The sequence below is a fragment of the Chionomys nivalis genome, chromosome 8 (assembly GCF_950005125.1).
Source record: "Chionomys nivalis chromosome 8, mChiNiv1.1, whole genome shotgun sequence".
Lineage (NCBI taxonomy): Eukaryota > Metazoa > Chordata > Mammalia > Rodentia > Cricetidae > Chionomys > Chionomys nivalis.
Genome location: NC_080093.1, coordinates 15,244,056 through 15,264,651, shown reverse-complemented (window position 1 = coordinate 15,264,651; position 20,596 = coordinate 15,244,056). Strand labels below are relative to the sequence as shown.

At 42.1% G+C, this 20,596-nt stretch overlaps 1 protein-coding gene across 8 annotated transcripts in view; it reads left to right on the top strand.

Moving 5' to 3' along the window:
* Window positions 1-9,514: 9,514 nt before the first annotated feature.
* The window catches only part of Btrc (beta-transducin repeat containing E3 ubiquitin protein ligase), a 185,438-nt gene continuing 174,356 nt past the window's right edge, over window positions 9,515-20,596 (top strand). For 3 of the 8 annotated variants that reach the window (XM_057777408.1, XM_057777409.1, XM_057777406.1), the window contains exon 1: window positions 9,526-9,675. In XM_057777408.1, the coding sequence (XP_057633391.1) occupies window positions 9,628-9,675 (48 nt within the window). In that variant the 5' untranslated portion in view covers window positions 9,526-9,627. Of the gene's footprint in view, window positions 9,676-9,916; window positions 9,934-9,981; window positions 10,066-20,596 lie in introns of those variants that run through there. The other 5 variants (XM_057777411.1, XM_057777412.1, XM_057777407.1 and 2 more) reach the window with 5 other exon arrangements.

The following is a 20,596-nucleotide window of genomic DNA, read 5'->3' as shown; positions in this document are numbered from 1 at the left end:
AACTACCAATATAGGCAGAACTGTCTTTGAAATTTCCTGCTTCATGGAAAAATCTGCTGGATACTATGGGCCTGTAGGCTGAAGATGGATGCCCCAATGATACAGAAGAACTTTGGGTGACTGTCCAGGTAGCAAGCTGTCTCTGTCAATTCTAAAGTTTTGGAAGTTGCTTACAATGTACTTCCTGTTTACTTAGGTAATATTATATCCTTCTGGAGTCTTTGATGGAGTTGAAAAAATTTATAGTTATAGTTTTCTTTAGTTATGATAAAAGATAAAGTAGATATAAATATTGTAACTGTAATTCTTACATGATACCTGTTTTGTTATATGTAATTTTATTATGTTAAAGTTAAGACCTTCCTTTTTTATTTAAACAGAAAAGAGGAGGTGATGTGGGATTCTCTTCTATATGCTGTGAATACCATTGGTGAATAAAGAAACTGCCTTGACCTGTTGATAGGGCAGAACTTAGGTAGGTAGGCAGGAAAAACTAAACTGAATGCTGGGAGAAAGGAGACAGAGACAGAGAGAAGCATGATGGAACTTTAGCCAGTAAGCCACAGCCACGTGGCGATACACAGAATAATAGAAATGGGTTAAATAAGAAGCTAGAGCTAATGGGCCAAGTAGTGATTTAATTAATACAGTTTCTGTGTTGTTATTTCAGTTCTGGGCAGCCGGGATAAACAAGCGGCCTCCCACAACAATCCTGTCCCTAGGAATCCTCAGATTGCATCTCAAATAGAATTCTCAGACTGTATTGAGTTCCTACCTCTGCCTGCCTTATGGTCCTCTCTCTGCCCAGCCATATCGTTCAAGTCTCCACTTCTCTAGTGCTGGATTTAAGGTGTGTGATCCCAAGTACTACAATATTACTAGAGCTTGGGCTACATAGAAATACCCTGCTTCAACAATAACAGAGAGATATGGAAGATGGCTCAGTGGGTAGAGCACTTGCTCTGCAAGAATTTAAGGTCTGAGTTCAGACCCCTTGAACTTATACTAAAAAATAATAAAAGAAAATAGAGATTGGTCTGCATGATAGCATTATGTATAATGCAATTCTAATGTTTAGCAGGTGGAAACAGGTGATATGGGATTCCCCTCTGTATGCTGTGAAAATGTTTTATTACCATTGGTTAGTAAAGAAGATACTTTGGCCTATGGCAGGACAAAATAGAGCTAGGTGGGAAAACTAAACTGAATGCTGGGAGAAAGAAGGTGAAGTCAGAGAGATGTCATGTAGCTGCCAAAGGAGACAGATGCCAGAACTTTACCAGTAAGCCACAGCCTCGTGGCGATACACAAATGAATAGAAATAGGTTAATTTAAAATATAAGAGCTAGGTAGGAATATGTGTAAGCAATTGGCCAAGCACTGTTATAATTAATATAGTTCTGTGTTTATTATTCGGGTCTGGGTGACTGGAAACCAAAAAGCAGTCTCCACTTACAAACAGGGAATTCCAGGTTAAGCTTGGTAGCTAGACAAGAACCATTGAGCTCCAAGTTTAGTCTGCCTCAGTGGAGAGCCAGTGGAGGAAGACTCCGTCTGATGTTGCTCTTTGGATACTCACACACTTGTATGCTCCCATATATGGTGAGGAGGGGCTTGGAGAGACAACTCAGTTAATAAAATGCTTGCTGTGCAAACATGAGGAGGACCTGGATTTGAGCCCCAGCGCCCACATGAAAAAGCCAGGCATGGTGTGCATGCCAATATTTCCAGTGCTGGGGAAGTGGAGATTGAGAGATCCCCAGGGCTTGTTGGCTCGCCAGGCCAGCCTACTCATGAGGTCCAAGTCAATGAGAGCATCTGTGTCACAAGTCAAGGTAGACAATGCCTGAGGATTCGCACTGGATATTAATCTTGTCTCCTCACGCATATATGCACACATACAAGTGCCAAAATGAATACATATAAGCAATACAACAAAAGGACTAAAGATGTAGCTCAGCTGACAGAATGCTTGCTTAGTGTGCATGAAGCCCTGGGTTCTTTCTCCAGCAGCACATGTAAAGGGTATAGTGGCAAACATCTGTAATCTCAACACTTGGTAGGTAGAAGTTCAAGGTTGTTGGGGGAGGCCATTCGTTCATTTCCCAGCCACCCAGACTCCCAAAATAATCACATAGAAACTTTATTATTTGCAATACTGTTTGGCCATTAGCTGAAGCATATTGCTAGCTAACTCTTATATCCTAAACTAATCCATCTCCGTTAATCTGTGCATCACCACTAGGTTGTAGCCTACCGGAAAAGTTTCGGTGGGCTCCAGTAGAGTTGTCTGTTTCCAGCAGTGGCTATATGGCTTCTCCTTGACTCTGCCTACTCTTTCTATATGTCTCTTTCAGCCTGGCTTTACTCTGCTTAAGCCATTGGCCGACAGCACCTTTATTCATTAACCAATAAAAGCAACACATATACAGAAGGACTTCCCATACTACAAGGTTATTTTGGGTACATAGGAAGTTGAAGATTAGCCTGTGTTATATGAGATTCTGTATCATGAAGAAAAAAAAGTTCAGAGATGCACTGCCCACATCACTATCCTGCCCCACGAAGTGACCTATAACATTAAAATCAGAAACTACCTCATTGTAAAAGGCACAATCATAACAACACCATTGACATCTGTGACAGAAAATGACAAAATCCCCCAAGACAGTGTTATTTAACCTTGGTCACTTTCTCTGCATGAGAGTGGTAGTTCTAAGAGATGCCATGCCTTTCTGCACAGGAAAACGGATGTGTGTGGGAGAGAGCTTGGCTTGCAGGAAGCTGTTTTTGTTCCTGATTACCATTTTGTAGAACTTTAATCTAGACTCTCTGGTTGTCTCAAAGGACATGGCATCCCCCGAGTGGCCCGTATGCCAGGTCCTCATCACTCCTGCCTGAAGAAAGCCGGAATGTGTGACTTCTTTGATGCCATTGTCTGTGCTGCCTTTTCCTTGGGGCGTGATCCACTCCTTCCCTATTAGACACACCTTTTCTGGCCTCTCCTCTCTGCTTCCCCGTTCCCTCAGGATCCAGAGACTGACTTCATTCTGCCGTTCCCACTGCCATGGATGAAGGCTTGTGCCCATAATCTCGGGTCTTGGGAAGCTGGACACAGGATTGCTTTGAGTTTGAGGCCTGCCTGGATTTTATAGCAAGTTCCTTGTTAGTCTGGACTATGGAGTGAAATTCTGTCTCAAGAATACAACTACTATTTCTGTATACCAGGACTCTCCCTTTACTTCACACGAGGACATCTAGTTCCAGATCAATCGGAACAGCTTGTATCAACTCAGAGACCCCTCCCTGCTGAGTATCATCTAAAACACTCTTGTTTTATTGCCCCTAACCCCCAAACCTGCCTCCAGTCTTGGCAGTTTGATCCCAAATTAACCTTTTTACCTATTGAATGGTTAGGTCGTCTCACTTCATCTTCAATTACAGAAGCCATATTGGGCTACAAGATATTCTGTCTAAAAACACAATGATAATAAGCAAACATTTTGAAAGAAGATGGGAGCCAGGTAGCTGTGTTGACATATGTCTTTGATCCCAACATTTGGGAGGCAAAGGTAGACAGATCTCTGAGTTCGAGGCCAACCTTGTCTACTGAGTTTAAGGCCGGCCTGGTCTACAGAGTGAGTCCCAGGATAGGCAGGGTTACAAAAAGAAACTCTGTCTTGTGGGGGGAGGGGGGAAGAAAGAGGATCAGAAAGGTTCAACTAAATATAACACATTGCCAATAAAAGTATGAACTGGAAATAATTCTCTTGTTCTTTTCTCCAGTTGGAGGGAATGAATTTAGGGACTGATAGAGACTAAGAATTTGTGTCTTCAGGTCTCTTACCTCCAATCCAAAGAGTTTGCCTAAACTGAATGTATGTGAGGAGCAACATCAATTCAAATGTCTAACCTGGCTTTGCGTTTTAATACCTGTGAGGCTAGACAGGAAGATTTTGAGTTTTGTCAGGATGGGGTTAAATAGCAAGAATCAAACAAGAAAGGAAGGGAGGAAGGAAGGAAGGAAGGAAGGAAGGAAGGAAGGAAGGAAGGAAGGAAGGAAGGAAGGAAGAGCTAATCCCCAAAATGTGAGGGGAAAGACCACTGACCTAAATTAGCATAGCCAAATTAATTAAAACAAGCTTTTTTTATTCTTGTATATGGGCTGCCTCTGCCTAAGACGGGGTTCAAGAGGTCAGCATTGGACTTGGGGAAGATAAGGCTTCTGTAGTTCAGGGATTAGAACCTTCCAAAAGGTGGGATCTGGCAGTCAAACAGGCAGGGTTACAGCAATCGAACATAACAAGGTGGTCATAACAACGGGAGGTTATAATAACCTTTTGAAATAAAGGTAGGGCTGCAAGATGGTCCTAACAAGTTTTTGAAGTAAAGACATGGTTGCTGCTTCCTGGAACAGACAGTACAGAACCATTTGTAGTTAAGGTTACAGGTGGTGTATAGTCCAATCCTTGAGAAACAGAGGTTTAATCATAAACAGAAATGAGCCAAGTTTATCTTTACTATAAAATAGCTTTTAAGTCTAAGATGGAGGCAGGATGGTTCATCAAAAGTTTTTAATTTGGATTTCTCAGTTCCACCATGAGAGGTGATTTTTGATTTTGTTAGTTTCTGAGACAATGCCATGTACTTCAACCTGTTCTCAAAAGCCTCATCCTGCTTCTGTCTCCGGGGTGTTGGGATTAAAAGTATACACCTCCAAACCTAGCTGTAAGTAGCCAGTTTCAACAAAGATTAGCCTTTCTGTGGCCAGCCCCTGACAGTTTCCTTTGGATCCATGTCGACATGAGTACTTTAGCAAGAGGAGCTCTAAATGAAAAAAAATCTCTTTCTTTTACCAACCCTCACCTCTGCCTGGATAGAGAGAGCTGTAGGCGTGTGTCACAATGCCTGATTGATCAGAAATTGCCAATGTAAAATTTCTAGTGCTTGGTGTAAAATCTAATAAAGTGATGGTAGCAGCAACTGCTGCTGCTGCTACTACTTGTTTTTATTTTTCAAGACAGGGTTTCTCTGTTTAGTCCTGGCTATCCTGGAACTCACTCCGAGTTCGAACTCAGAGATCTGGCTGTCTCTGGTTCCTCAGTGCTGCGATTAAAGGTGTGCACCACCACTGCCCGGCAATGTTACTGATGTGGGATTCCCCTCTGATGGAGGAGTTACTTTCATTTAATAAAGAAACTGCCTAGGCCCATTTATAGGCCAGCCCTTAGGTGGGTGGAGTAAACAGACAGAATGCTGGGAGAAAGAAGCCGAGTGAGGTGAGTCGCCATGATTCTCCCACTCCAGACAGACGCAGGTTAAGATCCTCCCTGGTAAGCCAGCTCGTGGGGCTACACAGAATATTAGAAATGGGTTAGATCAATATGTAAGAGCTAACCAATAAGAGGCTGGAACTAATGGGCCAGGCAGTGTTCAAAAGAATACAGTTTCCAAGAGCTAGTTCCAGGACAGGCTCCAAAGCCACAGAGAAACCCTGTCTCGAAAAACCAAAAAAAAAAAGAATACAGTTTCCGTGTAATTATTTGGGGGCATAAGCTAGCCATGTGGGCGGCCGGGTGCTGGGGACGCAACCCCGCAGCTCATATTACAACACCCCTCTCTATGCTATGAATATGTTTTATTAACATTGGTTATTAAAGAAGCTATTTCAGCCAATGGCTTAGTAGAGTAAAGTCAGGTAGGAAATCTGAACAGAGATAAAGAGAGAAAGTAGGTGGAGTCAGGAAAAAGCCAGATGCCAGCCAGAACCTTACCTGTACGCCACAGCCTCGTTGCGATACACAGAATAATAGGAATGGGTTAATTTAAGATATAAGAGTTAGCTAAAAATATGCTTAAGCTATTGGTCCAACAGTGTTGTAATTAATATAGTTTCTGTAATATTATTTGGGTCTGGGTGACTGGGAAATAAGTGAGCAGTCTCCACCTACATGTTACTACTTTTTAAAAGACAGATTCTCATTCAGTAGCCTTGGTGGGTCTGGAACTCAGCTCTTCAGAACAGGCTGATCGTGAACTCTGCATCACCATGGCAGGCTGAATGGTCTTAGTTAAACCTATAGAGTTGTGTATTTTTGATGTCTGTCAAAACTAAGTTGGCCTAGAGAGATGACTCAATAGATAAAGGCATTTGCCACCAGGCCTGATTATCTAACTTTGGTCCCCGGAACTCACACTGTGGAAGAAGAGAACTAATCGTTGTTAGTTTTTTTTGAGACAAGGTCTCATTATATAGCTCTGGCTGTCCTGGAACTCCCTAGGTAGATCAGCTTGCCCTCGAACTCACAAAGATCCGGCTGCAACTTCTGCAAGCTATCTCCTGATCTCTACAAGTATGGCCATGTGCACCCACATATACACACACAAAAAAATAAAAGGTAAGCAAAACAAAGCAAAAGAAAAAACAAAACAGTCAGCCAACCAACAATAACCCAGGTTGGTGGTTGTGTTGTTCCTACATGTTCTTCTCTCTTGACTTTCCTCTTTGGGCCTCTGCTCCAGCCTATGATGTTTATAGAAGATGGTGCCGGTAGTTGAAGGTCTGCTCCCTGTGAGGCACAGCAGGTACAAAACAAAGCAAGACCCCAAGCCTCTCCACTCCTCATTCTATTCCCTTCAAACCGTCATGGGTTCTTCGGAACTTCAAGGGGCTACTCTCCGAGCACCTTGAAACCTTCCAGAAAAATTTTAATTTATTAAATTAAAAAAAATATGCATCTGACTGTGGGTATATACACATGAGTACTGCCTCTCCGCAGAGGCCAGAAGAGGGTGTCAGATCCCCTGGAGCTGGAGTTACAGGCAATTGTAAGCCCTTTGACTGGCGCTGGGAACTGAACTCATATCCTCTGGAAGAATAGTAAGCATTCTTAACCTCTAACCCATTGTACCATCTCTCCAGCCCCTTTGGGAATTTTCCTAACAAACAAGTTCTAATTCTCCATTTTCCAACTCTTCTTCTTTTGTTTTTGTTTTTTGAAAAAGGATTTTTTTTCTGGGTAGTTCTGGCTGCCTTAGAACTCACTTTGTAGACCAGGTTGGCCTCAAACTCACAGAAATCCACCCACCTTTGTCTCCTGAGTGCTGGAATTAAAGGCAAGAGCCACCATGCTTGGCCTCATTTTGCACTTCTGTAATTATTAAAAATTTTTAATGTTAATTTTTTAAAATCCAAGAGTAACTTTTTATTAGCAGCATGCCTCTTATTTGTTAGGTATTATGTTGAATTCTGTAGGCACGCAGACCATTAGGACAAGCATTAGCATATGAGAAATGGAAGAGCCTCGAGCTGGGTTTACTCTAGTACTGATGAGGCTTTACTATTTTTTCTTTTTTAAAATTAATTTAAAACTTAGTATACAAAATAGTAAGTTTCTTAATAGCATTTCCATAGTATGTGTTCTCATTCTTTGTTATAACTCAACATTTTTTGTTGGGGGGCAGGGTTTCTTTATGTAGCCCTGGCTGTTTTGGAACTCAGAGGTCTGCTTACATCTGCCTCTTTGGTGCTGGGTTCAGAGGCATTCACCACTATGCCTAGCTAAACAGGGCCATTTTATTTATCCATTTGTTTACTTGAGACAGAGTCTGTTATGTAGCTCTGGCTATCCTGGGACTCAATATGTCAAACAGGCTGGCCTTGAACTCACAGAGATCCTCTTGCCTCTGCCTCCCAAGTGCTGGGATTAGAGACAAGTGCCACCATGTCTGACCTGAATCCTCACCATCATCTTTCTCTTCTTCTTCATGTTGATATCTGCACAGTAATATGCTTACTATTTGTTGAACAAAAACATAAAATAGTTTACAACAGAGGGGTTGGAATGTAGCTGGGTGACAGAATACTCGCTTAGTGTGTGAGAAAGAGGTCCTAGAAGGTCTTTGCAGGAAAACAGTTTATATCTTTCTCTGTTTGTTTGACAGAGGTCTAGCTTTGCCTGTCCTACAAGTTACTATGTAGAACAGGCTGTCCTCAAACTGCATCGATCCCCTTGCCTCTTTAGAAGGGCTGGGTTGGTGAGCTCACTGCTTAAGCAAAAAGGTATTTTCCTTATTTGCTTATTTAAAAAATTCAGATATTTTGTACAGTTTTTATCAGAATCTGGCTTTTAGGCCAAGCCTAATGATTCTTTTTTCCTTCAGAGGTACACTCAATTTCCAAAATAAGCCCATTTGTCATTTTCTTTCTTAAAGGGTAGGAGAGAACTGAAGTTTTCAGTGGTTGTGAATCACGTGGGTGCTGAGTACTGAATCCAGATTCTCTGCCAGAGTAGCAAATGCAGTCAGGTGGTGGCGGCCCACGCCTTTAATCCCAGGCAGATCTCTGTGAGTTCAAGGCCAGCCTAGTCAACAGAGTGAGTTTCAGGAGAGGCTCCAAAGCTACACAGAGAAATAAAAAAGAAAGAAAAAAAAAGGTAGTAAGTATGCTTAACCACTGAGCCCCCATGCCCAGCTTTTTATGTGGGTGCTGGGATTTGATCTTTGAACGGCAAACACTCTTACCCGTTGAGACATCTCCCCAGCTCATTTTGTCATTTTCAAGGCCAGAGAAGCTATAGGTTGCATTTGCTTGATGGGGTCAGTGTATTTCATTGACTCAATACAGGATTTAGATTTCAGGGTTAGCAATGACAGCCCATATTTTCTGAGCGCCGAACTCCAGAATTTCCTGGACTGAGTTCTATCTGCTTCTGACTTGCTCTAGGGGAGAAAAGACTCTTCAGAAATGAGAGGCAATAGCTTAGGAAGACTTTGAAATCTTGCATTGGTGTCTAGGCTACTTCCACATGCACACCGGGCTCAGAGTCCCTAGGTTTTAGACTTTCTGCTGAAATTCGATGTATATAAAATTTAGGAAACCAATAAATAAATAAATAAATAAATAAAGCCGGGCGGTGGTGGCGCACACCTTTAATCCCAGCACTTGGGAGGCAGAGGCAGGCGGATCTCTGTGAGTTCGAGACCAGCCTGGTCTACAAGAGCTAGTTCCAGGACAGGCTCCAAAACCACAGAGAAACCCTGTCTCGAAAAACAAAACAAAACAAAACAAAATTAGGAGGGTCCAGTTCTCCAAAATCAATTAGGGAGGCCCAAGGACCCCGAGTTCTCTCAGTTTTCCTCGTGTTTGGAATATAGATGAAGCACTAGTCGCCATCTTGCTATCAAATGCTAGGCAAGCAGCCACTGGCGTCGTTCGGTAACCACAGTGACACCCTGGCTTCCCACTCTTAAAGGATAGAAACTACAAATCCCGTCAGCCGACTTCCCCTCTTGGCTCTCGAGGGCTCCAGATTTGGCTTGCACACAGTCGCGACTCTACGCAGGGGCCCGCGGGAGTTGCTGTTTGCCGCGTGTTCTCGCCTTGCAACGCACGAGCCTCCAAAACTACAAGTCCCGTGAAGAAGCGGAGCGCGCACGCGCTGTGCCACGCGTCCGCCTCAGCACCCAGCCTCCCCCCCCCCCCCCCCCCCCCCGCTCCCGCCCGTGCCAGGAGGTGAGAGAGGGCGGGGGAAGGAAGAGGAGGCGGGATCGGGGCGCTGCGTTGGCTGCGGCCTGGCACGAAAGGGGCGGCTCCGGCGGAGAGCAGACCCAGTAGCCCGGGCGATTATGGACCCGGCAGAGGCGGTGCTGCAGGAGAAAGCGCTCAAGTTTATGGTGAGGAGATGGTGCGGGCTGGGGAATGGTGGAGGAGGCGGCGTTGGCCCGTCGCCGAGCTCAGGCCTGAGTCGCCCGCTCACCGCGGGAGGGGGCAGTGGGACCTGGGGCCAAGGCCGGTGGTGGAGAGGCGGAGGGAGGGACTGGACTGGAGCTCGGAGGAGGGGGCAGGAGGGTGCAGAGGGGACCCTGGGGTGGGGGCAGCTGCTCCGCCATCTTGTGGAAGAGAGGCCAAGTGACAGTGGGAGCGCATTCGAGGTGGGGGCTCTTGGCGGCGCGCGGGGCCCTGGAGGGAAAGGGGCGTGGGGACAGTTACTGAAGAGCGGAGGAACCAGGGTGGAGAGACGCCTGTGGACGCTGGCAGGGGCCTTCCCGGTGTCAGGGTTACGGGTAAGGCCTGGGAGAGGAGGTGCATTCAGGAGTGGGGAATAGTGGGGAGCTCAGGATAAAGGCAAGACAGACACTGGGGGCAGGGGAAAACTGGGCAGGGCTGGGTACTGATGGGTTTAACGGTGAAGGGGGAAAAGCCCAGGCTGGGGAAGGCAAGTAGTTTTGTAGAAGAGCTGGGAGGATAGCTTTTTGGCTAAGGGCAGAATCCCAGTTGGCCAAACTAATGTTGTCAAACTCTGGAAGAAAACAGGCCTTGTGTAGAAGATAAGAACGCAGACCTAGAGCTATGGTGACAGTCCCTGGGAGAGAAAGGCACTGTTGACTGTGAGCCAGAATTACAAATATCAAAAAGGAGATAGATAAACGCTTTGCTTTACAGGGGAGGCAAGATTAAGAAATAATGTAGGTACAGGCAAATGGGGACAAATTTAATAACCAATAGGAGAGAAGGCAAAACAAAACTTAGGCCTTAAGTGGTAAGGCAATAAACTGTGGAGGCCAGGCGCTGTTTCACTTTCTGGGAGAGGAAAGGCCTTGGGGAAATGCTAAGAGCGGTTAGAAATTCTAGAAAGGATGAGGAAAGAAGTAGAAAATACACCAGGGTTAGTTGTTGCCCATGAGCTAGAGGTTTAAGCACAGTGTAGGCATTGCATTTTGAGGGTATGTTTAGACCTCTAGACCCTGTTTCTTTAACTTTGTATGGGGCTTTTCCTTTGCTGTGCTTGTGTTTAGCAACCTGGGTTAGGTTGATATTTGATGCTTTTAATCTGATGCTTCTTGGATATCCTAGGTGTAAACCAGCCTCTGGTTACATCTAAAGACGATGGGATGCATAGATTTTTTTTTTTTTTAGCTTAACAGGTGGTCCTAGGGACTTTGATATTATTTGCAATTATGTCTTTGTTTTTCAGAAGTAATTGTAACTCATCATTCCAAATAGCATTCTTTTATTGAATAGTTGTTTTTCATCTTTGCCTAAAATGCCATAACAAATTAGATAAATATAGACACCGACTCAGTTTAAAATTAGGTTTTAAATTGCCCCATTCATATTTATAGAAGCTGGTCAAATTTAAGTTTTTATTTTGGGGGCTGGAGCAATGGCTCAGCATTGCTGCTCTCCTGGAGGATGAAGGCTCGAGTCCCTGCACCCACGTGGTGGCTCACAGTGGTTTGTAACTCCAGTCCCAGGGGACCCGCCACCCTCCTGGCCTCCTTAAGCTGAAGGCTCACAAGTGGTGCACAGACATTCATGTAGACAAAACATCTACACACTTAATAAATGAATAAATACATTAAAAAGTTTTTGTATTAATACCTTCAAAAACACCTAACTAAAGTTTGTCATTAACAAAATTCTATTGAGCCTAAAGGTATTTCTTGCAGTTCTGACTTGGGTTGACATTCTAAAATATTAAGAGATCCCCTTCAGCCTGGCATGGTGGCTTATACTTTATAATCCAGCATTAAGAAGCTGAGGCAAGTCGGTCGAGGTGGCCCATGTCTTTAATCCCATCATTTGGGAGGCAGAGGCAGAGGCAGAGGCAGGTGGATCTCAGTTTAAGGCCTGCCTGACCTGCAGACTGAGTTCCAGGACAGCCAGAGTTACATAGTGAGTCCCTGTCTCAAAAATACAAATACAAAACAAAACAAAAAAAAAAAAGAAGAAGAAACTGAGGCAGGAGTGTTACCATGAGTTTAAGGCCAGCTTGGGCTATAGAATTAGATCTTGTTTCAAAAGACCATAAACAAACAAGCTGAGTGTGGTGGTGCATGTCTAGAATCCTAGCATTTGAGAGACTGAGGCAGAAGGATCTGGGATTCAAGACTAGCAAGTTAAGGCAGCCTGGGCTACTATCAGCAAAGAGACCTTGAAATTTGGGGACCGGGAATGGAAGTAAGTCAAAGTTGCTTTTATTTCTTCAGTCAGTTCAACATGGATTCAGAAAGCGCTCAGTGTAGTTTTCCACGTCAGAGGGTTGACTCTCAGTACAGTCTTGATAGTCAGATTTATGGAACAATGTATGGAATAAAGGGGTATTATGAGATCACCCCTTTTCACTCCTGTAAGTCTCAGCCTAGGAAGGTTCTGAACTCCTTCAGCTGTGCTTTGTGCCAGTGAGTTAGGTGTTGAGAATGGCCTCCTGATTGAGTTAAGAGCACTTGGAGATGGCTAAGTAATAGCTCGTAGCTTCGAGGGTACCACACATTATTGAGCGTGGAGCCAGTCACTGGAGAAGCCAGTTTTTCTTTAATTTTTAGTTACTTTTTGACCTTGCTATTGTGGCTGCTTTTTGAAGCAACTTGAAGAAAGTTGCTAAGAGTGACATCCCAATAAGAGAAACAGAGCACAGAGATTTACTATCCTCGTTTGGCTTAGCCACAGCCCTGTTATGAATCCAAGTAAGTCTCGACTTTCCCTTGGTGGCATTACCCTACTATAACACGTCTGCCTGTTCAGACTCAATTTTAAGATAAAGAAGGCATTGTATTTGATTGTATCAGATAATTAATGCATAGTGTAAAGTGGAAGGGTTATTCGTTTAGTCAATTCTTTTAGTGAAATTTTTGGTGTTTTTCCTCAGTTGTTAATAACTTTGGTACAGTTTTTTTTTTTTTTTTTTTTGACAAGGTCTCTCTGTAGCTTTGGCTGTCCTGTGACTATGGAGACCAGGCTGGTCTTGAACTCACACAGAACTGCCTGCCTCTGCCTCCTGAGTGCAGGAATTAAAGGCATGTAACACTACATCCAATTCAGTTGAAAAAATTTAATGTTAAATTTGTTGATAATGTCAACATGGAATCGAATATTGTCATGAATTTAATATCACATTAATGTAGCACTTTGCTTACAATAAATTGTTATTAATGCTACTACTAATTTCAAGTAGACTATTCATACATGTTTTAGACTTAAAACTTGTCCTACAGTACTTATGAAAAGTAGCGTAAGCTGATTAACTTGTGAAAGCAGATAAGAAGAAAGCAGTAGTTTGCATTAAACAGTCTGTGTGCTGATGTCTCCATCTCTAAGGGCCTTTCTTCAGCCAATAAAAGTATAGAACCCCAGAAGAGATAAGGACTGGAAGAGAGCCTGAGCTGCAAAATGAGAAGGATGGAGAGGAGCTAGAGCACATGGATATTTAGGACTGTATGGGGGAATAGAAAGATATACTAAGGGATAAATTGGTTTTGTTCCAGAAATAGGATAAATGTATTCTTTTCCAGCAGTCCCAAGATCAAGTGGGGAAAAATAATTTTAAGACATTTTATTTCAAATAATGATCCGATAAGCAGAATATCATAAAGAGGCGAACATTGCTGATATGACACAATCCTATACTCCTTACATGTAGGAGGCAGAGACAGGAAGATGATGAAGTTGAGGCCAGACTTTGAGTTCAGATAGGGTCCAAAGCCTGCTTTTCCCTGTGCAAACCTTTGAGTATAGTGGCTTGTGCTCCAAGAAGTAGTAGTGCAGGAAATAGGAAGTCCTTTTGTGCTAGATTTGAAGTTCAAGATAGGAAAACGTAAAGAGAAAGCCTAATTGTGTAGTTATGGTTGAGTCCAGTCAAGACTAATCTAAAATCAGCTGGTGGGGATGGAGAGTAACTTCTACCTATTGTAGTGAAGACTAGCATTAATGAACAGGAAGAAAAGAATTCCTGGGGGCTATCTTTTGCCACCTGCTGCCATAAATGCTACTCTAGTTGGGTGTTCGGGCTACATGTACAAATGGAGATCAGTTGAGTTTGTGGGCAATAATAGAGAATGCTTGGGAGGTGTCTTTGTTTGAAATGAACTTCTCAAGAAATTAGGAGGCTCTCCTGCATCAGTTGCTTCAAAGCTAATGCAGTAGGAATGATACTAGGTGTGCTTTAGTAGCCTCGTTTCCTGTGTATGTCCGAGGTCAGCCCCAGGTGTCATTCCTCAGGAGCCATCCATCTTGTTTTTTGAACCAAGAGTCTCTCTCTGGAGTATGGGGTTCACCTAGCCTAGTAGTGAGGATGAGTGGCTGTGGGGGGCAGTGGTACCATGGAATGTTTTGTTACCATCTCTCCAGGCTGGGATTCCAAGCTTGAACCACCATATCCAGTCTTCAGGCTTACAGCAACCACTTTCCCCACTGAGCTGTCTTCTTAGCCTTTCTTTACTTACTTGGGAAGCTGTCTTAGTGTAACGATGTAAATGAATGTAGACAGATTATAAAAATATATACAGTTTTAGTGGGGAAATAGACTTACAGGACCACAGGTTCCCGCGGAGAACAGGAAAGCAGAGCAAAAAAGGCTGCTGGGATCACGCCAGGCAGATTTATCAGTAAACATTAGCCCGAGGCGAACACGCCCCCAATGGGTGGGGCTTATCCCTACATCTCCCCCTTTTGTCTAAATAAGACAGAACTAAACCAAATACAACCATATACAATAATAACAAATAATAAATATAACAAACAATATTGAGAACAAAAGTTTTGTTAAACATTTTATCTCAAGGAGTCTAAATAACATAGAGAGTAACTACAATTATATAATCTTTAACTCCGTCAAAGATCTGAGAAGGGAATAAATATTACTTAACAAACGAGAGATATCCAAAATGTGCAACAATTGACAGAGACAACTGACTACCTGGGCAATCACCCAAAGTCTCGTTTGCAATGTTGAGTCAACCAACTTTGGCTAAGGCCTAACATAACTGACATACCATTCTTAGAACTATCCTATCCTGTCTTGGCAGGATAAGACAATCCTGTTTTATCCATTTAGGGATATTTTGTATCTTTGTCAGAAGTTGAGGTATGGGCTTTTCTTAACCCAAAGGCCAGTTCTGCCAAGAAGACAAGCTCCCAGTGGAGTGTCTTTGGTGCTCAACGTTCTCTCGAGAGTAGAGTGGCGTTGTCAGGAGTAATTGTATCTTGTTGGCACAGAAATTTTAGGTTAGATTAAAGGCTATTTTTTACAGCTCTTCGAAGAGGCTGAAGATCATACTATCTATACTAAATATAATCTCTATGTATCTAAAAGACCTGATTAACCTAAAAATAAATATGACAGACATATAATTCTCAATACCTATCTAACTTGAAGACTAAAAGAATAAACAACTGTGCAATATATGAAGACAATGATCTTTAACTGTAAACAGTGTCATAGTATCAGAGGTAGAAATGTACATTGTAGTATGGTAGATGTATCAATACTATATAGACAAAGTTATAAGCATACTCATACAAAAATAGAGGTAGGAACACTACATTCAATATTCAATATATCAATATACAAGAAACAGTACCAATACAATTTTCTATAAACAGTAATTCACAAATACCAATCATCCCATAAAACCAGTTAATCCCCCTTCTTCTTCTTTTTTTTTTGAAAATACCCCTAATTCCATAAAAATATCAAAATATCAGTAAACATTAGCCCGAGGCGAACACGCCCCCAATGGATGGGGCTTGTCCCTACATCTTAGGGTTGTCATTGCTGTAAAGAGACACCATGACCATGGCAACTCTCATAAAGGAAACATTTAATTGAGGTGGTTGCTTACAGTTTCAGAGGTTCAGTCCATTATCATCATGGCAGGGAGCATGATGGTGTGCAGGCAGACTCGGTGCTAGAGCCAACAGGCCTGACATCTCGGCTTAGAGACAACAGGAAGTCGATGGACTGTCACACAGAAGGAAACTTGAGCAAAAGAGACCTTCCCCCACAGTGACACACTTCCTCCAATAAGGCCATGCTTTCTCAATAGGGGCCATTTTCTGTCAAATCACCACAGAAACATAGATTTTTAAAGTGTCTAAAGACAAATTGTATTTGTTTTTTTTTTTGTTTTGTTTTGTTTGAGACAGGTGCTTTCTGTCCTTTTTAAAAAAATAATTTATTTTTATTTTATGTACATGGTGCACTGTCTGCATGTATGTCTGTGTGAGGGTGTTGGATCCCCTGGAACAACTTAGACAGTTGTGAGCTACTATGTGGGTGTGGGTGCTGGGAATTGAACCTCTGTCCTCTGGAAGAGAAACCAGTGTTCTAAAACACTGAGCCACCTCTCCAGCCCCAGGTGCTTTCTGTCTTGCCCAGGTGTCCTGGAACTCACAATATAGCTCAGGCTGACCTTAAGCCCAAGTAATCTTCCTTGCCTCTGCTTTCTGAGTGTTGATATTACATTGTGTGCTACCATGCATGCCAAATAAATCTCCAGATTTTATTCACCCCCTTTGTTTTTTTTTCTTTTCTTTTTTTTTTATTTTTTATTTATTTATTTTTTTTTTGAGACAGGGTTCTCTGTGGAGCCTTGGCTGTCTTGGAACTCAGAGATTCACCTGCCTCTGCCTCTGCCTCCTGAATGCTGGGATTAAAGGTGTGTGCCACCACCATCCAGCAAATCTCCAGAATTTTACAATGGATTTCTTTAAATCAATGAGTTTGATTGCAAGTTGCATGGGCTACATTTGAAACCAACTCTATTTGTCAGTTTCTCTTTATCCTTTTCCTGTTACTTATTTGTTTACTAAGACAGGATGTTCATGTGTTGTTCAGAATGCTCTCAAGTTCTTGGTCTCAAGTGATCCTGCTTCAGTGTCTTGGAGCTCTCAACAGTGGGTACCACGCCTACCTTTCCAATTTAAATTAGTGTTCAGAAAGTTTCTTTTCTGCATCCTTTTACATAAATATCAGGATACAAAATTATAACAATTTTTTAAATTTCTTTGACAGACTCTCTTATAGTCTAGGCTTTGAGCTGTCTTTGTAGATCAGAATGACCTTGAATTGTCTTTTTGCCTGCCTACACTTTTCAAATGCTGGATTACATGTGATCCTTAATGTGGTGCTTAATGATAATTCTTTGTGCCAATTTCCTCACTTTGTGTTTGTAAAAGATGTTTATAATAAATTAGTGAAAGTGAACTAATTAAACCGCACTTGGTGGTTCAGGCTGGGAAGCTGAGGCAGAAGAATCTTAGATTTGAGGACATTTTGGGTTACAGAGTGAGTTCAAGGCCAGTTTGGGTGACTTAGAGAGATTTTGTCTCAAAAACTAAAAAGTGTTTCATGGAGCACTTGTTTAACATGTCAGGCCCTGAGTTTAACCCCTGGTGTCTGAAGACAGTGACTAGAAAGAAGTGAGTTATTAAATATAAAGGAAAGATGTTATTTTGAAAGATGTTATGTTATTTGTTGTTAGGAATTTTTTTATTGCCTAATTATTGAACTTTCAGAAGAGACCACTTGTTAAAAGAGTCTTTCTCTGCTAAAGGGTGTTGAAGGAGGCCGCTTTCATTCCTGGCTGCTCAGCCCCTAAATAATCACACAGAAACTATATTAATTAAATCACTGCTTGGCCTAATAGCTCTAGCTTCTTATCGGCTAGCTTTTACATATTAATTTAACCCATCTCCATTAATCTGTGTATCGCCACATGGTAGTGGCTTACCTGCTAAAGTTCAGGTGTCTGTCTCCGGTGGGGCTACGTGGCTTCTCTCTGACTCTGCCTTCTTCCTCCCAGCATTCAGTTTCGTTTTCCCTGCCTACCTCTATTCCCTGTGCAGGCCCAAGATAATTTCTTTATTAACCAATGGTGTTCATAACATATAGAGGGGAATCCCATATCAAAAGGGAGACCAAATCTTGGTCATATATAGATAGAACCTTTTTGTCTTTAGTAAGTACTCCAATAAAAATAGGAGTATTAGAAAAGAAATGTCTTTGTGGTTTGGGATGTAGCTCCAGGCAGATAACTTGCTTAGCATGTAGAGAGCTCTGGAGTGAATGCCCAGCTCTGTAAAAGCAACTACAACAATTCCCCCATAGTCTTTGTAATAGCCAGATACTTTCCAATCTTATTCTAGGGATACTGTATTTAGCACAGAAGTCCTTTTGACATATGAGAATCTGTTGAAGGTAAAATAGAAAATGTTTACCGAAGTTTAACAATTTAATAATAACTCAGACAATGAAAAGCAATGTAAAAACTAGAGTTTGGTCCCCAGCACCCAAACAACATTTCCTCATCCTTAATAGGTCAGTTTTGGCGTCCTAAAACAGGCAATGGAGGCTCCAAAGTCTATAAGAAAGGTGTCAGCCAGTTTTTTTCTACTGGCCACCTTGTACTTAGGGGATCTCTGGATAGATCTCTGAATAGAGGAGCCTGATGCATATTCCCTTTAATTTCACAAAGCCCAAAAGAGAACATCTTTATACATGACTCAGATAACAAAAGTAACCTAGGTAGATTGAATTAATGTTGAACTAAGAATATGGTTGATCTCTAAGGCACTATCACCTTAGTGTATTATTATTTTACTTTATTCTCTCAATAACCCAGTGAGGCAGATTCAATACTATTATTTCTGTCATTTTTCATACAATAACTTGCTCAAAGTTACTCTGATAACAAGGAGTCTGAAATCAAACCCAGACAACCTGATTCAGAGACCCCCCCATAGTGTACTTGTGTGTGTGTGTGTATGTGTGTGTGTGTGCACATGCGTGCAGGCGCATATGTACAGAGGCCAGATGGGGGATTATTTTCCTTCTCCCTGTTAAACAGGGTCTCTCAGAATTTAGAGCTTGCTATTTTTCATCTAGACTGTCATTCCAAGTCCGAATAGTTCTCTTATCTCTGTCCTACCCCAGAACTGGAATTCTGAGGTGATAACAGGCATGCCTGACTGGAGTTACAGGTAGTTGTGAGCTGTCCAGTGTCTGGGAACGAAACCCTTGTCCTCTACAAGAGCAGTACCCCGCCCCCCATCTATTGAACCTTGATGTATATTACTTTAAAAAGCCTCATATTTATTTCCCTTTCTGACTCTGCTTGTGCCTTCAATACTTTCACAGCAATTTTCTGCTCCTCAGTAAGGTAACCCTTGATTCTGTCATGTACATAGCACACATAGGTCCTGCTGACGTGCTCCTTTGTTTTAGACAATCTCATAAAAACTTTAGGTCTTACGTAAGAACTGTAGGCAGAGACTGCTTGTTCCTTTCTTGGCTAGCCAGACGCAAATAATAATACAGAAACTATATTAATTACAACAGTGTTTAGCCAATAGTTTAGGCATATTTTTAGCTAACTCTTACATCTTAAATTAACCCATTTTTATTAATCGATGTATTGCCATGAAGCTGTGGCCTTTCAGTAAGGTGGCTGGTGCCTTTCTCCTTTGGCAGCTACATGGCCTACTTTCTCTCTATATCTCTGTTCAGATTTCCTGCCTGTCTTTACTAAGCCATGGGCTGAAACAGCTTCTTTAATAACCAATGGTAGTAAAGCATATTTATAACATACAGAGTGGAATCCCACATTAAAGAACCCCCAGAAGTCTGCCTGGGCACACACTGTATGCATATTTTGGTGCTTTCTCAACCTTCTTTGTTTCAAGGTAAAAAAAATCCTATTGTCAAGGGTTCAAGACATTCTAGTTTTGTTAGAGGCCTTATTATTATAGGAAAGCCTTCGACGGACCACTCTGAGTGCCTCCAAGAACCTTCCTCAGAAGAGCACAGTACATGCTCCTAACCACTGAACCATCCTTTCTAGCCCACATTACATTATTTTCTTGTTAGGTGGTAACCTTAGTGGAATAGTTACTGTCTGAACTTCAGTTTTCTGATTATTTGAATTATCCATGGGAATTTGAGATGTTGCAGTTGACATGTATTAGCACATGCTATGATAAATTTTTTTCGAAACAGTCTCATGTATCTCGGGATAGCTTTAGACTTGCTGCTGAGGATGTCCTTACAGTTCTGATTTCACTGCCTCCCTTCTGAGTGATGGAGTCATAGGTGTATGCCACCATGCACCACTGAGATCAAACCCAGGGTTCTGTTGCCCTAGGCAAACACTTTAGCAACTGCTACATCCCCAGTTCTAGTTATTTCTACTTAATAGAGAACTATAAAGTATGTTGAGCATGCAATAGATGTTATCATAAACTTGTGAGCTTTGAGGGGTTATTTAATCTAGATAGGCTTCATTGGGTGACTTTTTTTTTTTTTAACATGCTTGGAATTCAGAAGGAAAAGGCAGTGACTTCCTAGAGAAAGCCCTTCTCAGTCATAAGAATGACAGTGAACTTAGTTGATCAAGTGTCTTTCAATCATTGCTTGTGTATAATAACTGCTAAATATAATTGACCAAAGCCAGGCACATGATGAAGATGTAAATAAAGTGGAGGAAGGAATAATTTGCATGTAATCTACTACATTAATATTATATTTTTTATCCCAACAGTTGGGAGGCAGAGGCAGGTGGGTCTCTGTGAGTTCGAGGCCAGCCTGGTATACAAGAGCTAGTTCCAGAACAGACTCCAAAGCTACAGTGAAACCCTGTCTCAAAAAACAAAAAACGAAACAAAACAGAACAAAAAAATAGAGTCCCAGCATTTTAAAAGAGGTATTCATTTTGTGTGTATTTGCACCACTTATTTGCAGTTCTTGTGGAGACCAGAAGAGGGTGCTGTATCACCTGGAACTGGAGGTTAAGACAGTTGTGAGCCACCTGACATGGGAAC